At 36.0% G+C, this 22469-nt stretch overlaps 1 protein-coding gene across 1 annotated transcript in view; it reads right to left on the minus strand.

Annotated features, from left to right (window-relative positions):
* The window catches only part of LOC149411061 (uncharacterized), a 57825-nt gene that overhangs the window by 12637 nt on the left and 22719 nt on the right, over window positions 1-22469 (minus strand). The window contains exons 4-12 of the mRNA XM_089647633.1: window positions 14515-14619; window positions 12411-12633; window positions 11497-11620; window positions 10908-10972; window positions 10646-10824; window positions 9409-9569; window positions 8427-8501; window positions 2047-2198; window positions 37-203 (exon numbers count right to left, since the gene is read on the minus strand). Of these exons, the coding sequence (XP_089503759.1) occupies window positions 37-203; window positions 2047-2198; window positions 8427-8501; window positions 9409-9569; window positions 10646-10824; window positions 10908-10972; window positions 11497-11620; window positions 12411-12633; window positions 14515-14619 (1251 nt within the window). The remainder of the gene's footprint in view (window positions 1-36; window positions 204-2046; window positions 2199-8426; window positions 8502-9408; window positions 9570-10645; window positions 10825-10907; window positions 10973-11496; window positions 11621-12410; window positions 12634-14514; window positions 14620-22469) is intronic.

The following is a 22469-nucleotide window of genomic DNA, read 5'->3' on the forward strand; positions in this document are numbered from 1 at the left end:
TAGGTAAATGAAAGTGAGAAAGTTGTAGATCTAGACCTGGTCTCTCGTGGCAGCAGAGCTCGTAGGAGTAGCGGGCAGGCGACGAGGAGCCCCCTCCGACCTCCTCCTCCCCAAGACCTCCTTGGCTGCTTCCCCCGTGTAACCCTTCATCATCAGAGAAGCCTCCAGATACTGAGGTTGCTGGTCCCATTCCAGGGATATTGCTGGAATCACAACATTGATTGATTGAGTCCTCTGCTCTTAATTACACTGAATCTCCATAGTTGTATTTCATAAAATAAGACGTCAAAAATGTAGGCAATAAAACACTAAAGTTGGGGTGTTTCAGAATTTCAGTAAATATAATTTCATCAAATGGCCAATTAGCGCCATTTTGTTTATTTGACATTTAAAAGGTCTCCATTAAACGCCGATTCTAGGTTTGTGAAGAATTGCGATGAACAGAAAAGCACAACTTGTTCAAAAGCTGAAACGGATCATGAAGCGATTTTTAAATGTATTATATAAGCTCCCTTGAGGTGATTTTGCACAAAAACGGCACTATACAAATCATTCAAATATTATTAAGAATCAGCATTTAACGGGAACCTTTCAAATGTTGAAAAAACAAAATGGAGCTGATTGGCCATTTGATGACAATGTTACTTTCAAATTTCTGAGAAACACGCCAACATGTTATTTTTTGAAGTTTTATTTAATAGTGGACCGCAAATGGATCCTTGCTGAACACCAAAGTATTCTAATATTTTTAATAATTTTATAGCCGAAGTTCTGAATCCCTACTGAAATCCAAAATCTGTTTACTTTTTAGATAATCCGGACTACATAAAATGTCATTTCGATTGTTTTGTAGATTAGCGGTACAAGAATAATTAATCCTTTCGGAAAACTGTGATCTTTTTGATAGAATTTTTTTCTAGTCAAAAACATTCCTCAGAAGTTTAGGCCAGACACCAATGTGTTTTTTCTTCTTTCAATAATAATGCTACCTACCTCACCAGACATTGCCTGTTCTAGGATAGGTATAGATGGTAGATATTAAGTTTTAAATAGTTTATTTTATATTGAGACATAGATAAATGTTGCTGTCCCAACTAATAATTATTATTACAATATGTTTATGGAGTACAATTTAAATAAATGTAAACAAATAATTAAACATAATGGATCACAAAATAATATTCCGAGACATCAGGATGCATTTTCGAAAAGTACATTAAATTTAAAAAGCAAAATGAAATAAATTAACTACTTCTACACACAAAATAATAAAATAAAAACTAATTTCTAATAAATTGTGCATTCATGATTGGAAGGGTGAAAAAAAATGTTTGTAACTAATAAAAATTCACATTTTAAATAAATAAATTAAAGAGCAAACATATATAGGAAGATTAGAGGGTCTTTGGGTTATAAAGAAACCGGCAGTAGACAAAGCATGAAAATGAAATATAAATATGGATGAATTTGAGTCCTTAATTTAGAGTGCGATAGGAATCATATTGCCGTGAAACATGGACGAAGGAGTAAGGCAACAGGTTCCCCAATCCTGGTCTAGGCCTTAATGCAGGAAATTATAAAACACAGTGGATCTTATTCAACGTATAGATTGATCTCTCAGAGATCATAGACAAATGTGAAAATTAAAAATAAAATTCCCTCAAAGAGGTGTGGGCACATATAATTCGTCAATTATTTAAAAATAAATATTACTTACAGAAACTTCTATGGATTGCTTCTCAAAGCTATTTAACTTTTGCAAAGTCTCTTTGACACATCACAGAAGTGCCCCTCCCTGTCTGCACTATGTAGAAACAGGGGAAATATCGCCACTCGTTAGGGAAAAGTCCAATATAGTTTAGTTAGCAAAAAGTTGTAAAGTAGTTAGGAAGATGTTATCTTGCCAAGGTTATGGAATTATCTTTAGCAGAGAGAGAAAGATAGAGAGAGGATTCCACGGCTTGTTTGCTTGAAGAAGAAGTAGAAGAAGTAAGTAGAATGAAGTGATTGAGTGAGTGAGTGAAGTGATAGAGAAATGAGACAAACCGTTGGATCCCGGGGGCAGAGGCAGCAAAGGGTGCGCGGAAACGGCAGCGGCGTTGGGGTGGTGGGGAGGAGGCCCCAGCAGGGTGGCCGAGCCCGAGCTGACGTTGGCGCGGCTCGAGCGCAGTGAGCGGCTCACGCGGAAGGACTGCGACCTGCGGACAAGCGACACGGGACGGTTCTCACTCCACTCTACTCCACCACATCAATCATGGCAGCCGATACCAGATGCCATAGAGCTCAACAACAGACTCTTCATCAATCTCTTAACCCCTAGAGCAATTTTGGGAGATATTTCTCCCAGACATCAAACACCCGTAGAGTCTTTTTGGGAGATATTTCTCCCAGCCTGACAACGAACCCATAAAGGCATATCAGGCTAACTCATTTTGTATTGATATATGATACGGTGAGATATATGATATGAACAGTGTTAGTAAGAGAAAATACCACGCTTTCAGTTTTCGTACAAAAGTTTACCACAGACGTTCCCGAAAAATTTGAAATAATTCTTAACATAAATAAATATTTTTTTATTCCAAAAGAAAAAAAGTGAAGTAACAATAACTTTTATAATACCTTTGTCTAATTAAATGTGTTTTTAGTTTTGTTGAAAGTGATAATTACATTTTACACAATAAAAAGCATCGGTAAGTCTTTAAAAATTAAATATTTTTGGTTGCATTTCGATTTCAAAACCGCATTTTATTTTGAAACATGGAGTCGAATATAATGCAAAAATATTTCCCGCGCAATCGGCATTTTGAGTTTGCTTAAGAGAAATACATTGCAAAACATCAAAGGCTCTATGGGTTAATCCATATTATTATTTTGTACTAACAAGGGATGGTCTAGGCAAAGCTTTCAGGGGCACTAAGACCAGGTCCTTGACGGCAGATGGTATTTGGCCATGTCATATTCTTAAAAAAACCTAGCTTTCTAATAATAAAAAGGGGGGTATATCAGTGACCCCTTATGTTATGCATCTTGGCATGTTGAAGGTTAAGTATTATTAGAAACTATAAGACTTGTAGGATAAACTTGTTTCGTCAAGTGTCATATGTAACTCCCCTTAAAATCGACAGTCTCTGTACAATCTCTTAATCCGTGTTAAGTAAAAAGTTGCTATTATCCATGAGATGTGATATATTTCACTAAAAATAACTCGACAAAAGGGAGTTCTAACTGCGAGTATCCTAACTTTTGCACATGGGAAATTAGCTTACGTAACAGAGAAGTGAATTTGGCAAAAAGCAAAATATTTAAGATTCTCAAATCATTTGAGATTGATATCGGAAAGTTGTTGCTGTTCGAATTTACCATAAATCATAAATTTTATTAGAAACCTAAATGAGTTGATCAACCAAAAGAATTAAGTCTATATACTAAAAGTGAATAACTTATTTCTGAAAGCCCAATGAACAAAAACTCGCAACTCAGGGTTCTAGCCTGCTAAAAAAACATCTATTAATAGTGCTGAAAATCAAAAAAAACTCTGAATATCTTAGCACTTACACTCTTTTAAAAATGTGTGCAAATAATTAACAATCATCTACAAAGTAGACTACAACATCGATTGGGATTCTTATGTTCAGACGACGTGTCGGTTATCCTACAAAATAAAATAATAATAAAATATGTGTTACATTAAAAGTAAAAGTGGTGAGAATGCAACTTGAATGACAAACATGCATTAAAAGAAAGATAAATGTTTTCCATTGGTAAAATGAATGAAGAAAATTTGAGCAAGTTATAATAATAAATTGAATCGGCGATAATTAATATAAACAAAATAATGATGATTACTTAACATTTAAGAAATCCATAGATAAACAATATTGCTCATGGAACAGATAATGAATGACATGATAAATCTAGTAAAAAATAATGATTTATTTAAATAAACTGAAAATAACAAATTAATGACCAAATTACAATTTTTTTGTTTAACACGGCAATATTTCTAATATAGTGAAGATCCCTATGAATCAATACACATATCTTAAAAATTGATTCTTTCAAATAAGCCTAAGCTAAAAGTTTTTCTTTTACTGGTAATCAAGGTTTGAACCCTTTTCAGTTCCCATATTATTGTCTTAATAACAGAAAATTCAATAACAGGACAGATGAAAAGTGATATAAAGTCATGAAAAGATGAAAAAACTATGTTATTTCGGTTAGGTTATTGGGCAACCCTCCCACATCGGAGGGGGTAATACACATCCCCCAAATGAGAGTTGTGTGTAATTATCTCCCTCTTTTATGTCTCCTAATTTTCTGTAATTCTGTAACCCTTCCGCACCGGAGGGGGTAATACACATCCCCCAAATGAGAGTTGTGTGTGATTATCTCCCTCTTTTATGTCTCCTAATTTTCTGTAATTCTGTAACCCTCCCGCACCGGAGAGGGTAATACACATCCCCCAAATGAGAGTTGTGTGTGATTATCTCCCTCTTTTATGTATCTTAATTTTCTGTAATTCTGTAACCCTCCCGCACCGGAGGGGGTAATACACATCCCCCAAATGAGAGTTGTGTGTGATGATCTCCCTCTTTAATGTATCTTAATTTTCTGTAATTCTGTAACCCTCCCGCACCGGAGGGGGTAATACACATCCTCCAAATGAGAGTTGTGTGTGATTATCTCCCTCTTTTATGTATCCTAATTTTCTGTAATTCTGTAACCCTCCGCACCGGAGGGGGTAATACACATCCCCCAAATGAGAGTTGTGTGTGATGATCCCCCTCTTTTATGTCTCCTAATTTTCTGTAATTCTGTAACCCTCCCGCACCAGAGCGGGTAATACACATCCCCCAAATGAGAGTTGTGTGTGATGATCCCCCTCTTTTATGTAATTCTGTATTCATTTTCATATACGTATGTATACGTAAGGTTCTGGCTGAACCGAAACCAGTTACTGTTTTGTATTTGTTTATATACTTAATAAAGTGGATTAAGTATTTTTTATCAAAATTATGGATAAATAAGTTGTTTTTCACATTACATACTCTTGTACCTAGATTGTATGCAGTTGGTAATACTTTCTCAGAAACAGTAGATTTGTTCAACTGCTTGGAGTTTAGTTACAAAAAGGCTATAATATCATATCTGTGTTCTATTTTATAATTCTTTGAAAAATTGTACTTATTTAATTATGTTCCACTAAATTATTATATACATCACATGTTTGTAAAAGTAATAAATAATTTTGGTAATCTTTGAAAAACTTTTCGAATTGGAATCCATGGTAAAAATAACAAAACTATGAACAACCTGATTATTTCGGCATACTTAAATATTAGGTCTGTTACAAATTGAGGCCGTATTGAGGATGCTTCATCCTTGTGGATAAAAGCATCAAGGCTTAACCAACCCACTTAGCCTCAGCTAAGCTAGCACCTTGACTGAGCTAAAACCCTGCGAGACACTATGGCGCTGAACTACGGGCGCAAACTATCATGAAAAAAATGATAACTGCCATACTGTGGGTTCTGTATATTTCTACTGTTCAACGCCAGGTGTATTTGATAAATCTTTTGATATCTGTAACCTTTTTAGCCTCAGAATGTATATATATAGGGACACTTGGTCCTAGCTAAAACCTCAGTATCTGACGGTGCTAAGTTTTAATGTATCATGTATACATAATTGGGTGACCGGATAACTCATCAAAATGACAATTCAGCACACATATAAAAAGTGCTATAAAGTTATGAAAAGTGATGAAACAAAAACTAAGTTAAATAGGTTCTATAAAGTGCTATAAAGTTGTAGTTATCTTAGTGTACAAATAAAAGTCTCGTTTAACTCAGCTACAGCGTTTATTGTTAAATTAAAAAATCAATTTTACAATCACAATATCTACGCGTTTACTATGCAAAATGCTATGGAATGCGGGCGATGTCAAGGTTCCTAGCGCGGTAGTACTGAGCTGACTGTCTGAAGACTGAATACTCAATACTAGCTGCGTCGGGCTTATTTATACGGTACAGTCGACGGCAACAGTAGGTAGGCGAAATCTCAAATAAAACGGAGACATTCGCTCAGTCTGGGCCCTTCGGAACCTTTCGGCGGCGCTGCTATTACGCATAGGCGATAAGCTAGAACCTTCTAGCGAGTTGGCGTAATGTGCCAGACCGACTTGTGACGTATTGTCGTAGGTAGGTCGAGCTGTTTACTATTAATGAGTTAATCTGGATTGTTCTCTCAACGCCACAAAGTTATGAAAAGTGATGAAACAAAAACTAAGTTAAATAGGTTACATTTATAACTATTTCTTTTCAAAACTTTATAGCACTTATTATAGGTGTGTTGAATTGTCATTTTGAGGAGTTATCATGGAACCGTTTTAGGACACTGTCTATATATCTATATATGTATATATATAGATAGGAAATATTGCGAAACAAAAAGTTCAAAGAGAGTAACCTCTTGTCATTCCAATAAATCTATTTTTCTGAAAAATGGCTGAGATTAAAAGGGTTATGCAAAAAAAAAATCTCACGGGCCAAATGTGGACACAAAAATCGGCCCGTAACATTATTGTGGAAAAAGACTAATTTTGAAATATTGCCGAGTAACATAATTTAAAAGTTCACACAGACCAACAAATATCAGGCTTTACTATCAATAATAACCAAGTAACATGTATTTTTGTCCAAATCAACCCCACCGTAATATTGTTTTAGTGCCAAATATAATGTGTATATCAATATGAAAACCATCCCGACTCGCTTGTCCGCAGTTACGTCGTAGCAAAATGAGGTAAATAAATTAGTCCAAAACAAAAAACAATGGATGAATGATGGTGGTAAATTAAAAAAAAAAACAAAACTAGAAACACGATTTCGACGGTTCCACAAGTAAAAAAATATACAATCACATGTAAATTTTTGAATAGTTCAAGCCAAACAATAATAAAAAGCGAGAGTGCCAAAATAAATAAGAAAATAATTGTACTGCTAAAGAAAACATTAAATTGTAATGATTTGATATGGTCGCCTCAATGTCCTACGCTATAATAAACCATAAAAGAGAGTATCTCTTCTATTTATTAGAATAAAAAATATTGATTGCAATAATTCTCTCTTTTCGCAGAATTCTATTTTGATTCAACCTTTTGCAAGCCATCGCATCAACTGTCGATACCGAAAGAAATCAGCATTGATACGCGGCTGTATCAACCCTTAATACGGCAACTTTAGTTACCAATAAAATTGCGCACGGGGTATCGAAAAACCTACGCTAGTTAAATCAGTGAAAAGGATAAATATATAAACAACTAATTAAGTCAATGTTTTTTAAAGTGCGGTATACTTGTGGCCAATAACCGCATATTTTAACAGATGAAGTGTCAAAATATGTTGTTAATGGTCACGGTAATACGCGTTAAAAGATAAAGACTTAGACACCAGAGGAAACAACAGCGAAAACTAACCGGAGTAAGATAAACAAAAAAAATGGAGATTTGGTGCATCCAAAAGCATCAATCAGAAGAACACTATTTGAGAAGAGATCTATACTGAGTAGAAACTGCAAATAAATACTCTAATCATTTTCTAATCAAGTTTCGCTAGAGAGAACCGAGAAAGATAAAATTTTAACAAATTTATCTACCAGTCTAACAACTAAGAAAGAATAAGAGAAGGTTAATTCTTTAACCCATTGACATGTCATGACGCACATTTTTGGCTTGCGTGAGACGTCACGTGTCTTGTGTGGCACGCGATAACAGTTTTGAACCAAATCACAATAATTAATTTTCTAAAATCAAAATCGTTATCATAAAAAAATGGGCTCGAGGACTTCAATCTACAGGCTGACGAAGGGTTAAATAATTTTTGCGAAATTTTGAAAAAACCATTATTTCAATACATTGTAGAAAAATTCAATAATAATTCAAGATCATTGTCGGAAGCAGTAAAAACATTTGAACGGTGAGCTCAGGCTACATTTAATTTGCACAGCTTTTTCAATCTGGAACATCTAGGTTAAGGCGGCTATTTTCAGCACGCAACGTCATTTCTATCAGGAGCTATTGAACTATGAAATGTTTTTGAAAAAACCCAATAAACATCTGCATGTTTGTTCCATATTCATCAATGCAAATCTTAAGCGAAGTTTTGGTAGTAAAGCTAGTACTCCATAATTTTAATAACCTTTCCTCTTTGTGGGATGTTTTAAACTTAAGAACGTAAAACACTCAGAAATAGTAAAAAAAAAAATCAGCTCATTGGTTTAAAGTATTTCCAATTTGAAACAAATGAAAAATAAATGAAAACTAAGCAGGATTTGAAGCTCAAAGTAAAATTAAGTCAAATATGATTAAAAAGGTTTATAAGAGAAAACAAGCTAACTACAGCAAAGCGGCACATCAAACTCACCTCTGGAACGTTTGTCTTTTCACGTAGTTCTCTCGTACAAACTCTACTATCTGTTTCTGGGTTCTTCCGCTATATCTGTGGAAAGAGATAACAGAAGATTCATTAGTAAGATAAGTCAACAATGTTAGTGTTTGAGAGTTGGTACAAATATTAGCTTACTAAAACAGGATCCACCAGTATTTTCTCACTCAGTGAAGTTGTATTAATAAATACTCTAGAACAAGGCTGCCCAACCTTTTTAACAGTTGGGCCAAATTGACGATTTTGAATCACTGGCGGGCCACTGAATACCTGACGGTTCCTATTTCCATGGGGGGGGGGTTGTTACGGAACTTCGCTGAGAAAAAATTCCGCGCACCCAAAAACATCATATGTGATTCCCCACAACAATTTTTCGAATTCCATGGGGGGGGGGGGGTGGCTACAAGATTCATTTCGGACGCAGAAAATATTATATCAAAAACCGGTGTATTTTTGTTTAAAAAATAAGTTCAAGAGGTTAGATTTTTTCGTCGCTGATTCTTGTTCTGGGTAGCCTAAATAGCGCGGGCCACTTATAATTCGTTCGCGGGCCACATTGAGGCCCGCGGGCCTGGGGTTGGGCAGCCTTGCTCTAGAACATTATTAATATTATAATAATTTATAATATTTTCGACTACCATAATACGGACATGTGTCTAGTGTGGTAGTCGAAAAGCATGTAAAAAACCTGTATCCAAATATATTTTTATGAATAAAGAACAAAAAAAAAAAAAAATAAGTCCGACTCGAGAAAAATATTGGCAGTATCTACTTGTATTTAGAATTTTTTATTCTCGTTTTTTTGAGAAAAAAAATGGTTGATAATTAAGTAGGTGGGTATTTAAGAACCTTCATAAAACTCCCATGATTTCAGAGTATTATTGGGTTGGATTATTAAATAAGAGAAAATCAGAAACATACTTCTAGCATATGTAGTAATAAGGAAGATTGCAGGTTATACCTGAAAGAAGATCCCCTAGAGAGCACCCTGGTCCGATGTCTGGGCATCCGTTTGACAGTTGTGCATCTGAAGAAGCTGTGATTCTCTACGCACTTCTTCCAGAAGTTCTTGCACTCATTCCTGCTTTCGAAGAAGAACTCCACCAGGTCTTTGTAGTAACCCTGCGGAAGAAAACAAAATATTTTATAAAAACTAGGAGTTTGGACAAATTTGAGGGTCTTTATGCAAAGCCTGCTTTTTTAAAGAAATACAAACATTGACATGCTACGAATAACCTTACAATATTGGAATTTCTTCCTCTAATATCATAATAGGTGGAAAATGTTGCTTGAGCAATGATGGAGGTAAAACCGCGACGAAGCAGTGGGAACCCAACGCTTCGGGTTGCTCGACACACACAACAAACTTCAGTGCTTTAGTTAGTTCATCTCTTGAACGAATGCAGTAATACCGTAAATGCGCACAAGTCATTTTTGCTCCTATCGCCTTTTTGGTATCTCCAATCCCTTTTTTATCTGCTGTAAGTATTACTTCATTAGGTTTAACACAGACGGAGCTACAAGCAAACGTTTGAACACTAGATACAAGCAGAGGCGGTCCCTTGGTATGTGCATTTGTGCATTGCACTGCTTGTCTGCGTGTAGCTCCATCTGTGTAAAACCTAATGAAGTAATACTTAGGTTTTACACAGACGGAGCTAGAACCTAAGTATTACTTCATTAGGTTTAAAACAGACGGAGCTACTTGCAAACGTTTGAACACTAGTTACAAGCAGAGGCGGTTGCTTGGTATGTGCATTTGTGCATTGCACTGCTTGTCTGCTTGTAGTTCCGTCTGTGTAAAATCTAAGTATAACTTCATTAGATTTTACACAGACGGAGCTAGAACCTAAGTATTACTTCATTAGGTTTTACACAGACGGAGCTAGAACTTAAGTATTACTTCATTAGGTTTTACACAGACGGAGCTAGAACCTAAGTACTACTTCATTAGGTTTAAAACAGACGGAACTACATGCAAACGTTTGAACACTAGTTACAAGCAGAAGCGGTACGTGCATTTGTGCATTGAACTTGCTTTTCTGCGACTAGCTCCGTCTGTGTAAAACCTAATGAAGTAATTCTTAGGTTTTAGCTCCGTCTGTGTAAAACCTAATGAAGTAATACTTAGGTTTTAGCTCCGTGTGACTATAGCGAAGCTCTACAATATAAATTCCTAAAGTGTATTTGCAACTCACGTATCCCTCGGGATGCAATTTGATCAGGAATCGCTTCCTCTTGAAGGAGATCTTGCGTATCTTGGCCCAGCTGAAGGTGTTGATCCTGGTGAGGTGTTGGAACACCACGATGCCCATGTGCGCCACGGCAATGTTCAACGGAACCCCTTCATGGTCTTTGGCAGGGTGCATCTTCATGCCTGGGGGAGAAGAACTAGTTAGCGAGGGTTTCTTTTTCACATAATCGAGCAATGATGTTGTATACTTAAGTTATATTGTTTACCGTATAATTCACATCTTCTTGCCGTCTCCAGTAAGTTCAGGTCGGCTTCTGCAGGACTTTGGCCACTGTGGAAACGAAACAAAAATAATAATTAGTCTTGTACATCCACCTAATGTACAAACAATTTAGTCGGCCTACAACCATTGTTGGTGTTCGACGTAGGCCTATATCGAAAAGCCTTTGAGCTGTGCGTTGCGTTACTGCAAGCTGATACAGTAACTTTTCTGAGGAAAGTATGTTTTTATATCATTAAAATAACTGCCACCGAGACCTGGACAAACCTGACATGGGCACGAATCACTTGGGTTGACCTATGGCGGAGATGTTGGTTATCCAACGAATTAACTGTGAATAGTTTTTGCCTAAAAGTTGAGTGGATTTCTTTTACATTAACTCCATAGAAAGGAAGGAGTGAACACGGGTCTTGAAGAGATCCACGTAGTAGGAGGGAGGAAACACAGAGGTTGGAAAATCGTACCACAGCCGAGCTGTTGAACTCGAGAACGAGTGGTAGAACGACGTTTGTCTACTCTATATTATAATACCTCTATGATAGGGTTGCTGTTGCATCGAGAAAATTATAACTCACGAATGTTTCTTGTGGTTCTCCATGATTCTCCTCTCCAGGTCTGCGTCCTGTAGGGGGAAAAACTTGTAGCTGCTCAGGTAGGTGTGGTCCGGATAGTCTTCAGGAACAAAGTCACCACACTCCGCTGGAAAGAAGGACTAATTTAAAGATGGGTGACAGTAGCGGGAGACATAGTAAGTTTCGAGAAGAGAAAAGTCTGACCAGGCTTATGATAACCAATTATTTGATATTTGAAAATGTGGAGATTATTGATCTTTGAAACAATGTATAGCTAGATGAAATGACCAAATAAAAAAAAAAATTTCAAACAATTTTAAGATCGCAAGTTTAAAAACAATTTAAGCAGAATTTGTCATGAAGGCTACAAGTTTTTGAGGAATTTCTTATCCCATGAATATCGGCAAAAACTTTATCTAAAATATTCTACGAGAGGAACGATAGTGACACCATTTGTATTCGAAAGAAACTTAATTAAGTTACCGTCTAAACATAATATTAGCTGATTGAGGAAAGTTTCATTAAAATTACCTACCTACCAGCTACCCAAATTAAGGTAGCTATTGCTCAAGGGCATTTGCGGTGGTACGAAAATTAGGGTAACTATTGCTTTAGGGCATTAGCGGTACTACCCAAATTAGGATAAAAATCGCTCAAGGGCAATAGCGATGCTACCTGAATTTGGGTAGCTATCGCTCGAGTGGTTAAAGAAAATTCTAAAAGAAATGTCCAGGATTCGTTTAAGAAAATTAATTACGGAGTTACCTACTTCAAATCAGGAAGATAACGTTAAGTTGAAATGTCCTTCGAGAACCGAGGTTAAGGTTACAATATTTTAGTCTATTGGGGAACTCAAACATGTTAAAATGGGATGGATTTTACACTAGTAACAGCAATGTTATCCATCTGCCACCAACCTTGCACGATGTAGCTGGCCATGAGCGCGGAGGTGTTCTCGTTGCACTGAATGCAGCCGTGGGCGAGGTCCCGCTTGATCTGCAGGCAGAAGAGGTAGCGGGTGAACTCCTCTTCCAGCTGGGCGGGGTCCGGCGTGTAAAACTTGACACAGAACCGAAGCAGGGGGTCCACCAGGGAGAGGCCAACCTGGCGGCAAACCGGCTTCTCCAGATCTAGCCAATACTGGGGACAACAATATTATGTAAAAAAAACAGTTATATTTGTCTTTCCTCAACCCCTCGGGTATTTTTGTATACTCTACGGCACAAACTGACATGGGCATAAAAGTCGTTCTAACTCCTTTTGTACTACGGTGAGATATAGTGTTAGAAAGAGAAAACACCACACGTTGTATTTGCATACAGAAAACAGCATATTCGGGAAATATATTTCAAGATTTGCAAATTTATTTAATAAATATTTTTATAAAGAACGAAAAAAAGTGACTTTTATAATACATTTGTCTAATTAAATATGTTTTTCAGTTTCGTGTAAAGTGGTAATTACAGTTTACACAGTAAAAACTATCAGTAAGCAAGAGACTGTAAAAAATTTATCTGTGTTTGCGTTCAAAATATTAATATTTTTAATTGGTTGATTTGTAATTTTAAAATCTGAAAGTCTTTTAACTGCTTTCAAAAACAGATTTCATTTTCGTATACATTTAAAAACAGAGAAACTATTTGAAAATTAATGTGATCTGGGAAAATTTCTAAATACAGGGTTTTCCAATAAGAGGTGTTATTTTGATATTCAATCGTAAAAGATCAATGGTTTCGTTGCTTGTGTGGCACGTAGCGCCGTCTTGTTGAAAGTAAACGTTGTCCAGATCAATACCATCCAATTCCGGCCATAAAAAATCATTAATCATCTCTCGATAGCGCAATCCATTCACCGTAACTGTTGCTCCAGCCTCATTTTCGAAAAAGTAAGGTCCAATGACTCCGCCGGACCATAAACCGCACCAAACAGTCACATGTTGAGGATAGAGAGGCTTTTCAACAATAACTCTTGGGTTTTCCGAGCCCCAGATGCGACAATTTTGCTTGTTGACGAAGCCACCGAGGTGGAAATGGGCCTCATCACTCAAGATGATTTGCATTTGATTCACTCTATAGTGAATTTAAATAATTTCAATGCGTTGTTGAAGAGTGTATCGTTCCATTTTTATTAATGGCGTAGTTTACTTGTCAAATGTCAAAAAATGACAGCTTCAAAAGTAACATCTACCGAAATAGCGGGCTATTCAAAATAACACCTCTTATTGGAAAACCCTGTAGTTCCAAAAACTCAACACCTGAGAAGTTGACTCATGAACCTAATAAACCCTGGACGGAACTATTCGAGAAAATGACATCTCATTCCCTGTCTCATCAAATACAAAAATAACATTAAAATAGTTCATTATATACCACTTGGCACACAAATCATTTAAAAAAGTTTGTCATACAAGATGGCCGACAGGCAATTTCTCCTCACCCTAGATTTGGCTTCAATGCCGTTCATATAAATTCGCAATAATGTTCTCTCCAGGGCTTTTTAGGTTCATGGGTTAACTTGTCTCCCAGTCGCCCAACTGGGTGACAATATATTTCACATTACAGAATACGGAGAAGTGTTGTTTTTTGTGTACCCTGACAATTTTTTACGAGCGCCAACCGCGTTACATTCCTCCATGAACAGGATTTTGTTAATACCCTACTTAATATATAAATTAATACCCTTCTTTCAATGCCCTTATCAGCTTTTCCATCTCTCGTAAACTTACTTCCCAAATACACACATATTGCTCCAAGTATTCATCATTTACAATTACACAATGTTTTTGTATTCTCTCTCTCTCTCTTTAAAACACCATTACTTTGGACTTATTTGCATTAATCATTCTGTCATTCTGGACATATTTCATTCGTCCTAGACATCAGACTGTAGATCTTTCATCAACGTTAGAAATCAACACAGTATCACCAGGATACAACAGCCAAAAGTAATATATAATACAAAAAGCCCACACCTTTCAGAAATAAACTTGGCAAATACAAGTAAGTGATGAATATGTAGTACCTTAGCTCCACCGAGTTCCTGATATTCCAGTCCAAAGTAATCAGACTCCAGCAGGTGAAGCTGACGGCACACCTGGTCAAACAGGACTCTTCCCAAAGCCTTGGCCTGAAACAAATTACATACATGTTATTATAACAACTAGGCAGAGTTGACAAAATAACGCACAAACTGCTCCCAACCGTCTGGAGCGAATGAGACTATGCATCCCCAATTGGGGTATGTTGTAAAGCTGAAGGTAGCGGGGAATAGGAAGGTGGGAAAGTACCTGGCTATTTAGATCTGATCCCCAAACACAGCTATTTAAAACAAAGCCATTTCAAGCAATACTTCAATTAAACTGTTAACCGGGGAGTTCAGTTTTGAATTACGCAGCATATAACGGGCGCAAACTCCTTCACTAGGACGTATCAATACGTCACGCCCGGTGGACGTAATTTAATTTTTTTTTATTTATGTATCAAAAAAAGTGAAAACATCGAATTAAAAAAAATAGAATATTTACAAACAATTATAAAGATTACAAAAAGATAAAAAGGTTATAATTACAGAACAATAAATAAAAGCACACAGATAAAAGAGAAACATTGAAAGAATATCTTTGTTTTAAACCACTTTATTAAATTTATATACGTCGACCGGTTTCGGTTGAACTCAACCTTCATCAGGACAGTACAAATATAAACTAAAATATAATACAGAGGAAGATTATTAACCGGTCAGCAACGTAAGCAGATATACACGATAAAATAACGATAGCAGTCAAGTACAATAAGCGTGTTTACACGTCAACGCGTGTGTTTCCACAAAAATCGTCATAACTTCGTTATTCTTCTAGTGACATCCCTAAAACAAAAAGTAGAATATTCGTATTGAATGAAGCTTCACATCTCTATTCAAAGTTATCCATAGAAACCCGTAAAAAGACCTACTCAGTGGAAGCAAATTTTACCCGCCAAATCGTAAAACGACGCCAAGAAAGCCATTTACATTATCCGTGATTTTAGTATCGTTTTTACATAAAACATTACAGGTGAGTCATTTTTACAATTTTTTCATGTTTCCATTCTAAATTTAAATATTTACAAATGTTAATATTTATTTATGATACAACAATTTGAAAGCCTATTTTGTAACCTTTCTAAAACAGTTTTTACTATTCGGCTCCGTTCAGTAATGTTTCATTTATAGAGCTTTGATTGTGAGGCGGTAATAACACAACGTTTTCGTGAAATTGACATTTCGGTAAAGACATCTTAGCTTCAAGTTCGCGAAAAGTCGGAGGGGTTAAGTAAACAATAAAGAAAGAGAAAGTATATAAATGTGAGGGAGAGAGCATCAGGGCAGTGGAGTAGGTAGTGTGGTCGGGGAATTACCCAGGGAGAAAGGAAACATCTTTAAAATAGGGCTTTTAGTTAGTTCTATCTGTTTGTTTAAAATTGGGCAATTATTTTTATTTTTATTTGCTTTTGATATTTCCAATGATTCTAAATTATTGAGACGTATTCCTATTTTATTTTTATGTAGTATTTGAACTCCTGTCATTCTATTAAATGTATGATTAGTATTAATTAGGTGTTCGGCAAATTCTGAAAAACCAATATTTGTTTAACACCTGACATGTTCTTTTACTCGAATATTTACATTACGCGCGGTTTTACCAATATATATTGCCGGGCAATCGTTGCAATTAAGTTTGTAGATCCCAGAGTGGCTAAACGTACCTTCTTTATCTTTACAATTATTTAAAAATTTGGCTAAGTTATTATTAGTATAGAAGGCCGGCCTAATTTCTGATGGAAGTTTAGATGTGCAAAGGGAAGAGAATTTACTTATGAACAAAATTCTACGCCATTGGGTAGTTAAATTATTATTATTAATAGTTGGTAGAGCATTATATAGAAATTTATTTGTTGCGATTCGGCGAAGTTTTTTTGAGATGATTTTATCAATAAGATCAGAGTGATAACCGTTGTTATTAGCTATTTGTTTTATTGTAAGGAGTTCGTTAGAAAAATTATTATTAGATAATGGGATGGTGACTAGCCGGTGAATCATGCTGTGAAAGGAGGAATGTTTATGTGAGATAGGGTGATTGGAGGTATTATGGATTACGGTGTCAGTAAATGTAGGTTTTCTAAAAATTTTGAAGTTAATTCAATTTTTAACGATAGACAAAGAAAGATCTAGAAAGTTTAAGCTGGAATTTATGCCCATCTCTAGTGTGAACTGGATTTGTGAGTGGAAGGAATTAAGGAGTGTCAGGAAAGTGTTTAACTGGCGCTCTGTGCCCATCTCACTACCTACTCCGCTGCCCTGATGCTCTCTCCCTCACATTTATATACTTTCTCTTTCTTTATTGTTTACTTAATAATCTTCCTCTGTATTATATGATGAAGGTTGAGTTCAACCGAAACCGGTCGACGTATATAAATTTAATAAAGTGGTTTAAAACAAGGATATTCTTTCATTTGTGTAATAATGTCAAGCCACAGAGTGTTTGCTTCCTTCGATAAGAGAAACATTGAGTTTAAAAAATTAAAATATGCAAAAATTAAAAACTTAATTTCCGTGTGATATGCTCGGAAATATACGTCCCGCTCATTCCAGGGCGCAACATATATTTCAAGGACGTATTCATACATCCTACCCGTACCCGATACTGTTTACGTTTGACGTATTTATACGTCCCGCCCGGTTAACAGGTTAAGAATGGCGACATGCATTGTGGTTTCATACTAATAATGGTTTATTGCCCAGGTGCATTGTTTCTATTATCTTCGGGTAAAGCAGAATGGGAAGGCAGAGAATTGGAGGTAGATCGGTTCCAGAGACGCTAGAGAACATTTGTGCAGGAAGTCAAAACCCACCCCGGGATGTAGGGACGTGAGAATGATTGCCGGTGAGTTGACAAGTCTGTAATTATTTCAATATCTCTGTAAATATACAAAACACAGAGTTCATATTTCATGTGATTCTCAGCAAAACATTTATGAAACAGATACAGATAAAATAATTCAAATAATGTAGGGCCCTTCGTAAACTAAGCTACATGACTGTGACGCAACCACAAGTAGCCAACCGATATGCTACTCTTTAAAACTGTTTCCCATGCAAGGCTCTACCAGAATTATACTGAATTTGTGCAGCCGTGGATTTAATACGGATGTCAAGTGATTGCGACCCATACGTCTCGGCGGGGCCAACCAAAGGCATGTCGTCACCGATGACTTAAATGATAAAAATGACATAGAACGCCAAAGAAGAGTACTGAGTGTGCAAGCTAACATGCTTGCCAGAAGATTCAACAAGTGCAGTCCTCCGGTGAAGAAGCAACTTTTCCAAACATACTGTACGAGTTTCTACACTAGCGAGCTATGGACGACATACACACAAGGCATCATGAACACACTCCGAGTACAGTACAACCACGCATACAGAGCCCTATTTGGCCTCCCCTGGCGATGCAGCGCCTCACAGATGTTCACCGAAGGAAGGGTGCATGGGTTCGCTGCTTTGATGCGCCACAGAATAGCCGGGACGAGTAGTCAGCGCTACCAGAGATCGGACAACACTCTTGTCCAGGCCGTTGCCCAGTGGCAGGGAGCGCCTCTACACCAGAGATGGAGAATTTCACTCAAGCCACCATAGAGTCCTAATGTGTTGATCAATTCATTCATTTTTTATTTATTTGTACATTGATTTTTCATGTATTAACTTAAATGTAAACTTTTATGGCAGGCAGAGCATTGCACACACAGCTCTGTCCAGCTGAAATAAACATTATTATTATATATTTACAAGAATAAAAAACGATTTAAAAGAAGATTTTGAGTTCACCCGTACAACGAAATAGATGTTAACTGTAGGGTATTCGTCACCACCAAGGAATTATTATTATTTATAGAGCGGAGACGGTTTGCATGTAGTTCCCGTGAGCACTTAGGCCATAAGCCCATTGTGCTATCTCCCATTTTATATCAATCCTTTAACAGTAATCCAGTCCATTTAATAAAGTTCACCAGGGTAGTCATTGGATATGTGGTTATGTCTTCTGGTTCTACAATGTGTCTTCCCAGGTATCTGAGCATTGTTCCCAACAGAGCGGGACATTGGCACCAAAGGTGAATTGGAGTCTCTTCATCCTTTTCACATTTCCTGCATCTGTTGGTGTTTTCCACTCCCAACAACTGCATGTGCCTCCTGAGATGGCAGTGTCCCGTTAGTAGTCCTACCAGTTCCCTCAGTGAGTTTCTGTCCATATAGAGTAGTTGTCTGGTTCGCCTTGGGTCTGGTCCATTTATGAGTACTTTGGATTGTCTCATTCCGGGTGCCCTTTCCCATTCCTCCCAGTGCCAGGATTTGACCCACCTTTCAATATGAATTTTAGTGTTTCAAACTGTTACTCTTACGGCCGACTTGGATCCCGCAAGTGGTGCTTTCGCCCCTTTCCTTGCCCTTAATTCCTTTATGTCCTGGTACCCAGAGCAGGGTTACTTTATTGATGGTCGCCAGTTCTATTAGGATAGTCCTGCATTCCATCACCAGTCTGGAGTCGCATCGGTTACTTTCCAGTGCTGCCTGGCTGTCAGAGCATATGCCTATACGAATGTTCTCCTGTGCGCAGGCTAGCCAAGGAACTAACTACAAAGGAATGATATCAAATTGACTTTTCAGCCTTCGTGGACGGAACGCCACTGCCTGTGACAATATGGATATTCATAAATGGAAAAAAGTCAAGTTACAAACAATCCTATTTAAATATTATTCAAAATGGATCCAAAATTCAATTGACTCGACCACTTGGAAAAGACAGTGGTAAAAATTCCATAACGGTAACGTATTTGAAATTTCATTAAATTGACGACAACCGTCGACAGCAATAGAACATAATGTATTGGCGAAATTACTACTACCTACTATTTAGTATGCCAGTCACAGAGGAATAGACGGCTATTGTCTCGTCTCTAGCTCAATTGGTTCGGGCACAATTAGTTAAGTGCTTTAACTCATTCAGTACCTATCTGCATGAATATATTTTTTTCTACATTAAAAAAAATCATTCCCGGGTTACGAATAACCTGACAATATTTTAAATCATATTTAACCTGACAATATTTGAATAACTCGTACTACCATAATTACAAGCGGAAAATGTTACTTGTGCAATGATGGAGCACTGGAGGACTGAATCCATGACGGCTTTAATAAGAAATAAAATAAAATAATCTACAAAATAAAAATAAAATTATGATTTAAAATAAATCAAATAATAACGATTTTATTAAGTTCTGAAAATATTTTAGTTTTATTATTATTGTGACAGATGTTTTGGTGTTTAAAGCTATTATAAAACTGTCTATACAGTTTGATAATGGCTTTTTAGCACTGAAACAGCTGTTGTAAAGAACATTATTAAGGCGATGCACTACGTCGTGTAATATTTTAAATTGAGCCGCTATCAATAACAACCCTTACATAGATGGCGATAAGGTTTAAATTCCCGCTTAACACCATCCGACATTGATTTATGCAAGAAAAAAACATGGCCAAAAAGTGCCTATTATTTTATTTGTTCGATCATTTTATAAATAACTTAATTTGCCACATTATACAATAAAATCATAACCGAAAATGGGTTCGTAAGCAGGAGATTTTGAACTTTAAAGCAGTTTTCATAGGCCTTACACATTATTTTTTTCTGGGCTTATAAAAAGACTTATCTAAAAAATACTCGATTATTTCAGAGGCCAAGATGTATTCTACTCGCAGTATTTAATTAAAGCATCTGAAACATTTCTAGGCGACCAAATTTTCAAACCAAAAACACATGATTTTGCATTACTACATAATCGGTATCGCCTTAAAAATATTAATTTAAGAATTAAACAATAATAATGAAAATAAGAATTTTCCAAAAATTACTATCTCTACCTGTGCTTTAAATTGTTATGCCAAACATTTTTTATTCCATTAATCACAAAAATAATAATTAGTTGTGGTTCCTAAGTGTTAAGTTACAAAGTCAATAATTTCTTTCAACGTCCTTGTGTTTACATACAGGGAATATATTTTTTGCAAAAAGAGACGCTGCAACCTTTTAGAGCTTAACTATGTTGGGTATAGAATAATCGCTTCGGAGTGAATTATTGATGGGCTATGATAGGATCTATCATAGCATTCAAACAGCCAAAGGAATTTATTTGAATCTATTATTAATCAATGAAATAGCAAAACTGTTGTTGTAGTGTAAATTTAAATTAAATATTCACGATGAACTAATCTACATAATACAAATAATATGCAAATCTTACAATCATAGAAAATGAATATTTCACAACTGGAAACTTGATATTGAATTTTTTCAATGAATAGTTAAATTTATCGAAGATTTTCTTCTCCCGTTAATTATTTTCTTCTCATAATTAGCAGTACTCACTTTTTAAAACCTTTTTTAAATAAATAATATTTTTTGTACATTTTATACTTATAGATATTGTATTATTTTAACATTTTATAATTGTTACTTTATACTTTTCTTCTAGTTGTTGTACTATTACATTTTATACTTTTCTTTCAGTTATTGTACATTTACATTTTATACTTGTTACTTTATACTTTTCTTTGAGTTGTTGTATTTTTACATTTTATGCTTTTACTTTTATTTGAGTTGTTGTACTTTTAGATTTTATACTTGTTACTTTATACCTTTCTTTGAGTTGTTGAACTTTTACATTTTATACTTGTTACTTTATAACTTTCTATGAGTTGTTAAACTTTCACTATTCTTACTTTTGTTGATGGCAACGTTATGCCGTATATATGAAAAAATAATTCCATATTATCTCCCATGGACTGAACGCAGCTGACGCTAACAAAAAATTGTCCAAAGAAGCGAAGCTAGCAGTCCACAATGGAGTGCTGGTACCTACCCTGACGTACGGAAGTGAGGCATGGAACTGGCAGAGAAAGGATGAAAGTTAACTGAATGCTGTAGAAATGAGATTATGAGGCGTACGTGTGGTAAAACAATGTATGATCGTGTGAGAAATGTGAAGATCCGCAAAGAGTTCAAGGCTGATGTAAGCGTATTGAGTAAGATCAAGAAAAGGACGCTTAGATGGTTTGGGCATGTAGAGCGAATGAGCGAAGAAAGGAGTGCAAGGTGAATATAAGATGCAAATGTGAATGGTAGCAGAAGTCGGGGACGCCCGAGGAAGACATGGCACGACCAAGTGAATCAGATACTTTAGTCGGGCCAGGTCAAGAGACAGAATAATAGAAGAGTATGTATGAGACGATGTATGAATGTGAATGAGGCAAGGAGTGTGTGCCAAGACCCAGTTGTTTGGCGGTCTGTCCTTTCTGCCTACCCCTGCGAGGAAACGGCGTGATGGTTAGTCAGTTAGTTTTTTTTTATCTCCCATAAAAAAACATGCAATAAATTTTGTGAAAATGGACAGACTTTTTTTGTTAAGAAATTCCAGGCAGGGATAAATGCTCTATTTCGCAAAGGTTCGAGAGTTTTGTCTCCTTCTGATAAACAGATTATCTCCTTTATAGTTAACGTAAAAAATAAAGGTCCCAATACTAATCCCTGCAGTACCCCTAGCGTATTTTCATTCGGATTATATTTTTTAATCTTATTGACCTTTGCTAGATGTTGAAAGTTATTTACAAGGTTCTTCTGTAAAAATGTGATTTGGTATTTGCCCTTTCTACAAAACGCTGACAATATTTTCAATGATACTGACATTTAAAGACCTTTAGTGGCATTAACACAAAATTAATTCATTGTAAATTTATGACAAACAGACCTAAATTTGGTTGTGCAGGAAAGTTTTTCTGATAATATTAAACCTAAAATTGTTTCAATACGGAGATTTAAAAAAAAATTGTTTGATTTTTTAAATGCGAATTAATTAGTGTAAGAGTCCCAAGTTTTCAAGCCTATGCAT

This window comes from Hesperophylax consimilis, chromosome 26 (genome assembly GCF_061612785.1).
Source record: "Hesperophylax consimilis isolate HC1 chromosome 26, BYU_Hcon_1.0, whole genome shotgun sequence".
NCBI classification, from domain to species: Eukaryota; Metazoa; Arthropoda; class Insecta; order Trichoptera; family Limnephilidae; genus Hesperophylax; species Hesperophylax consimilis.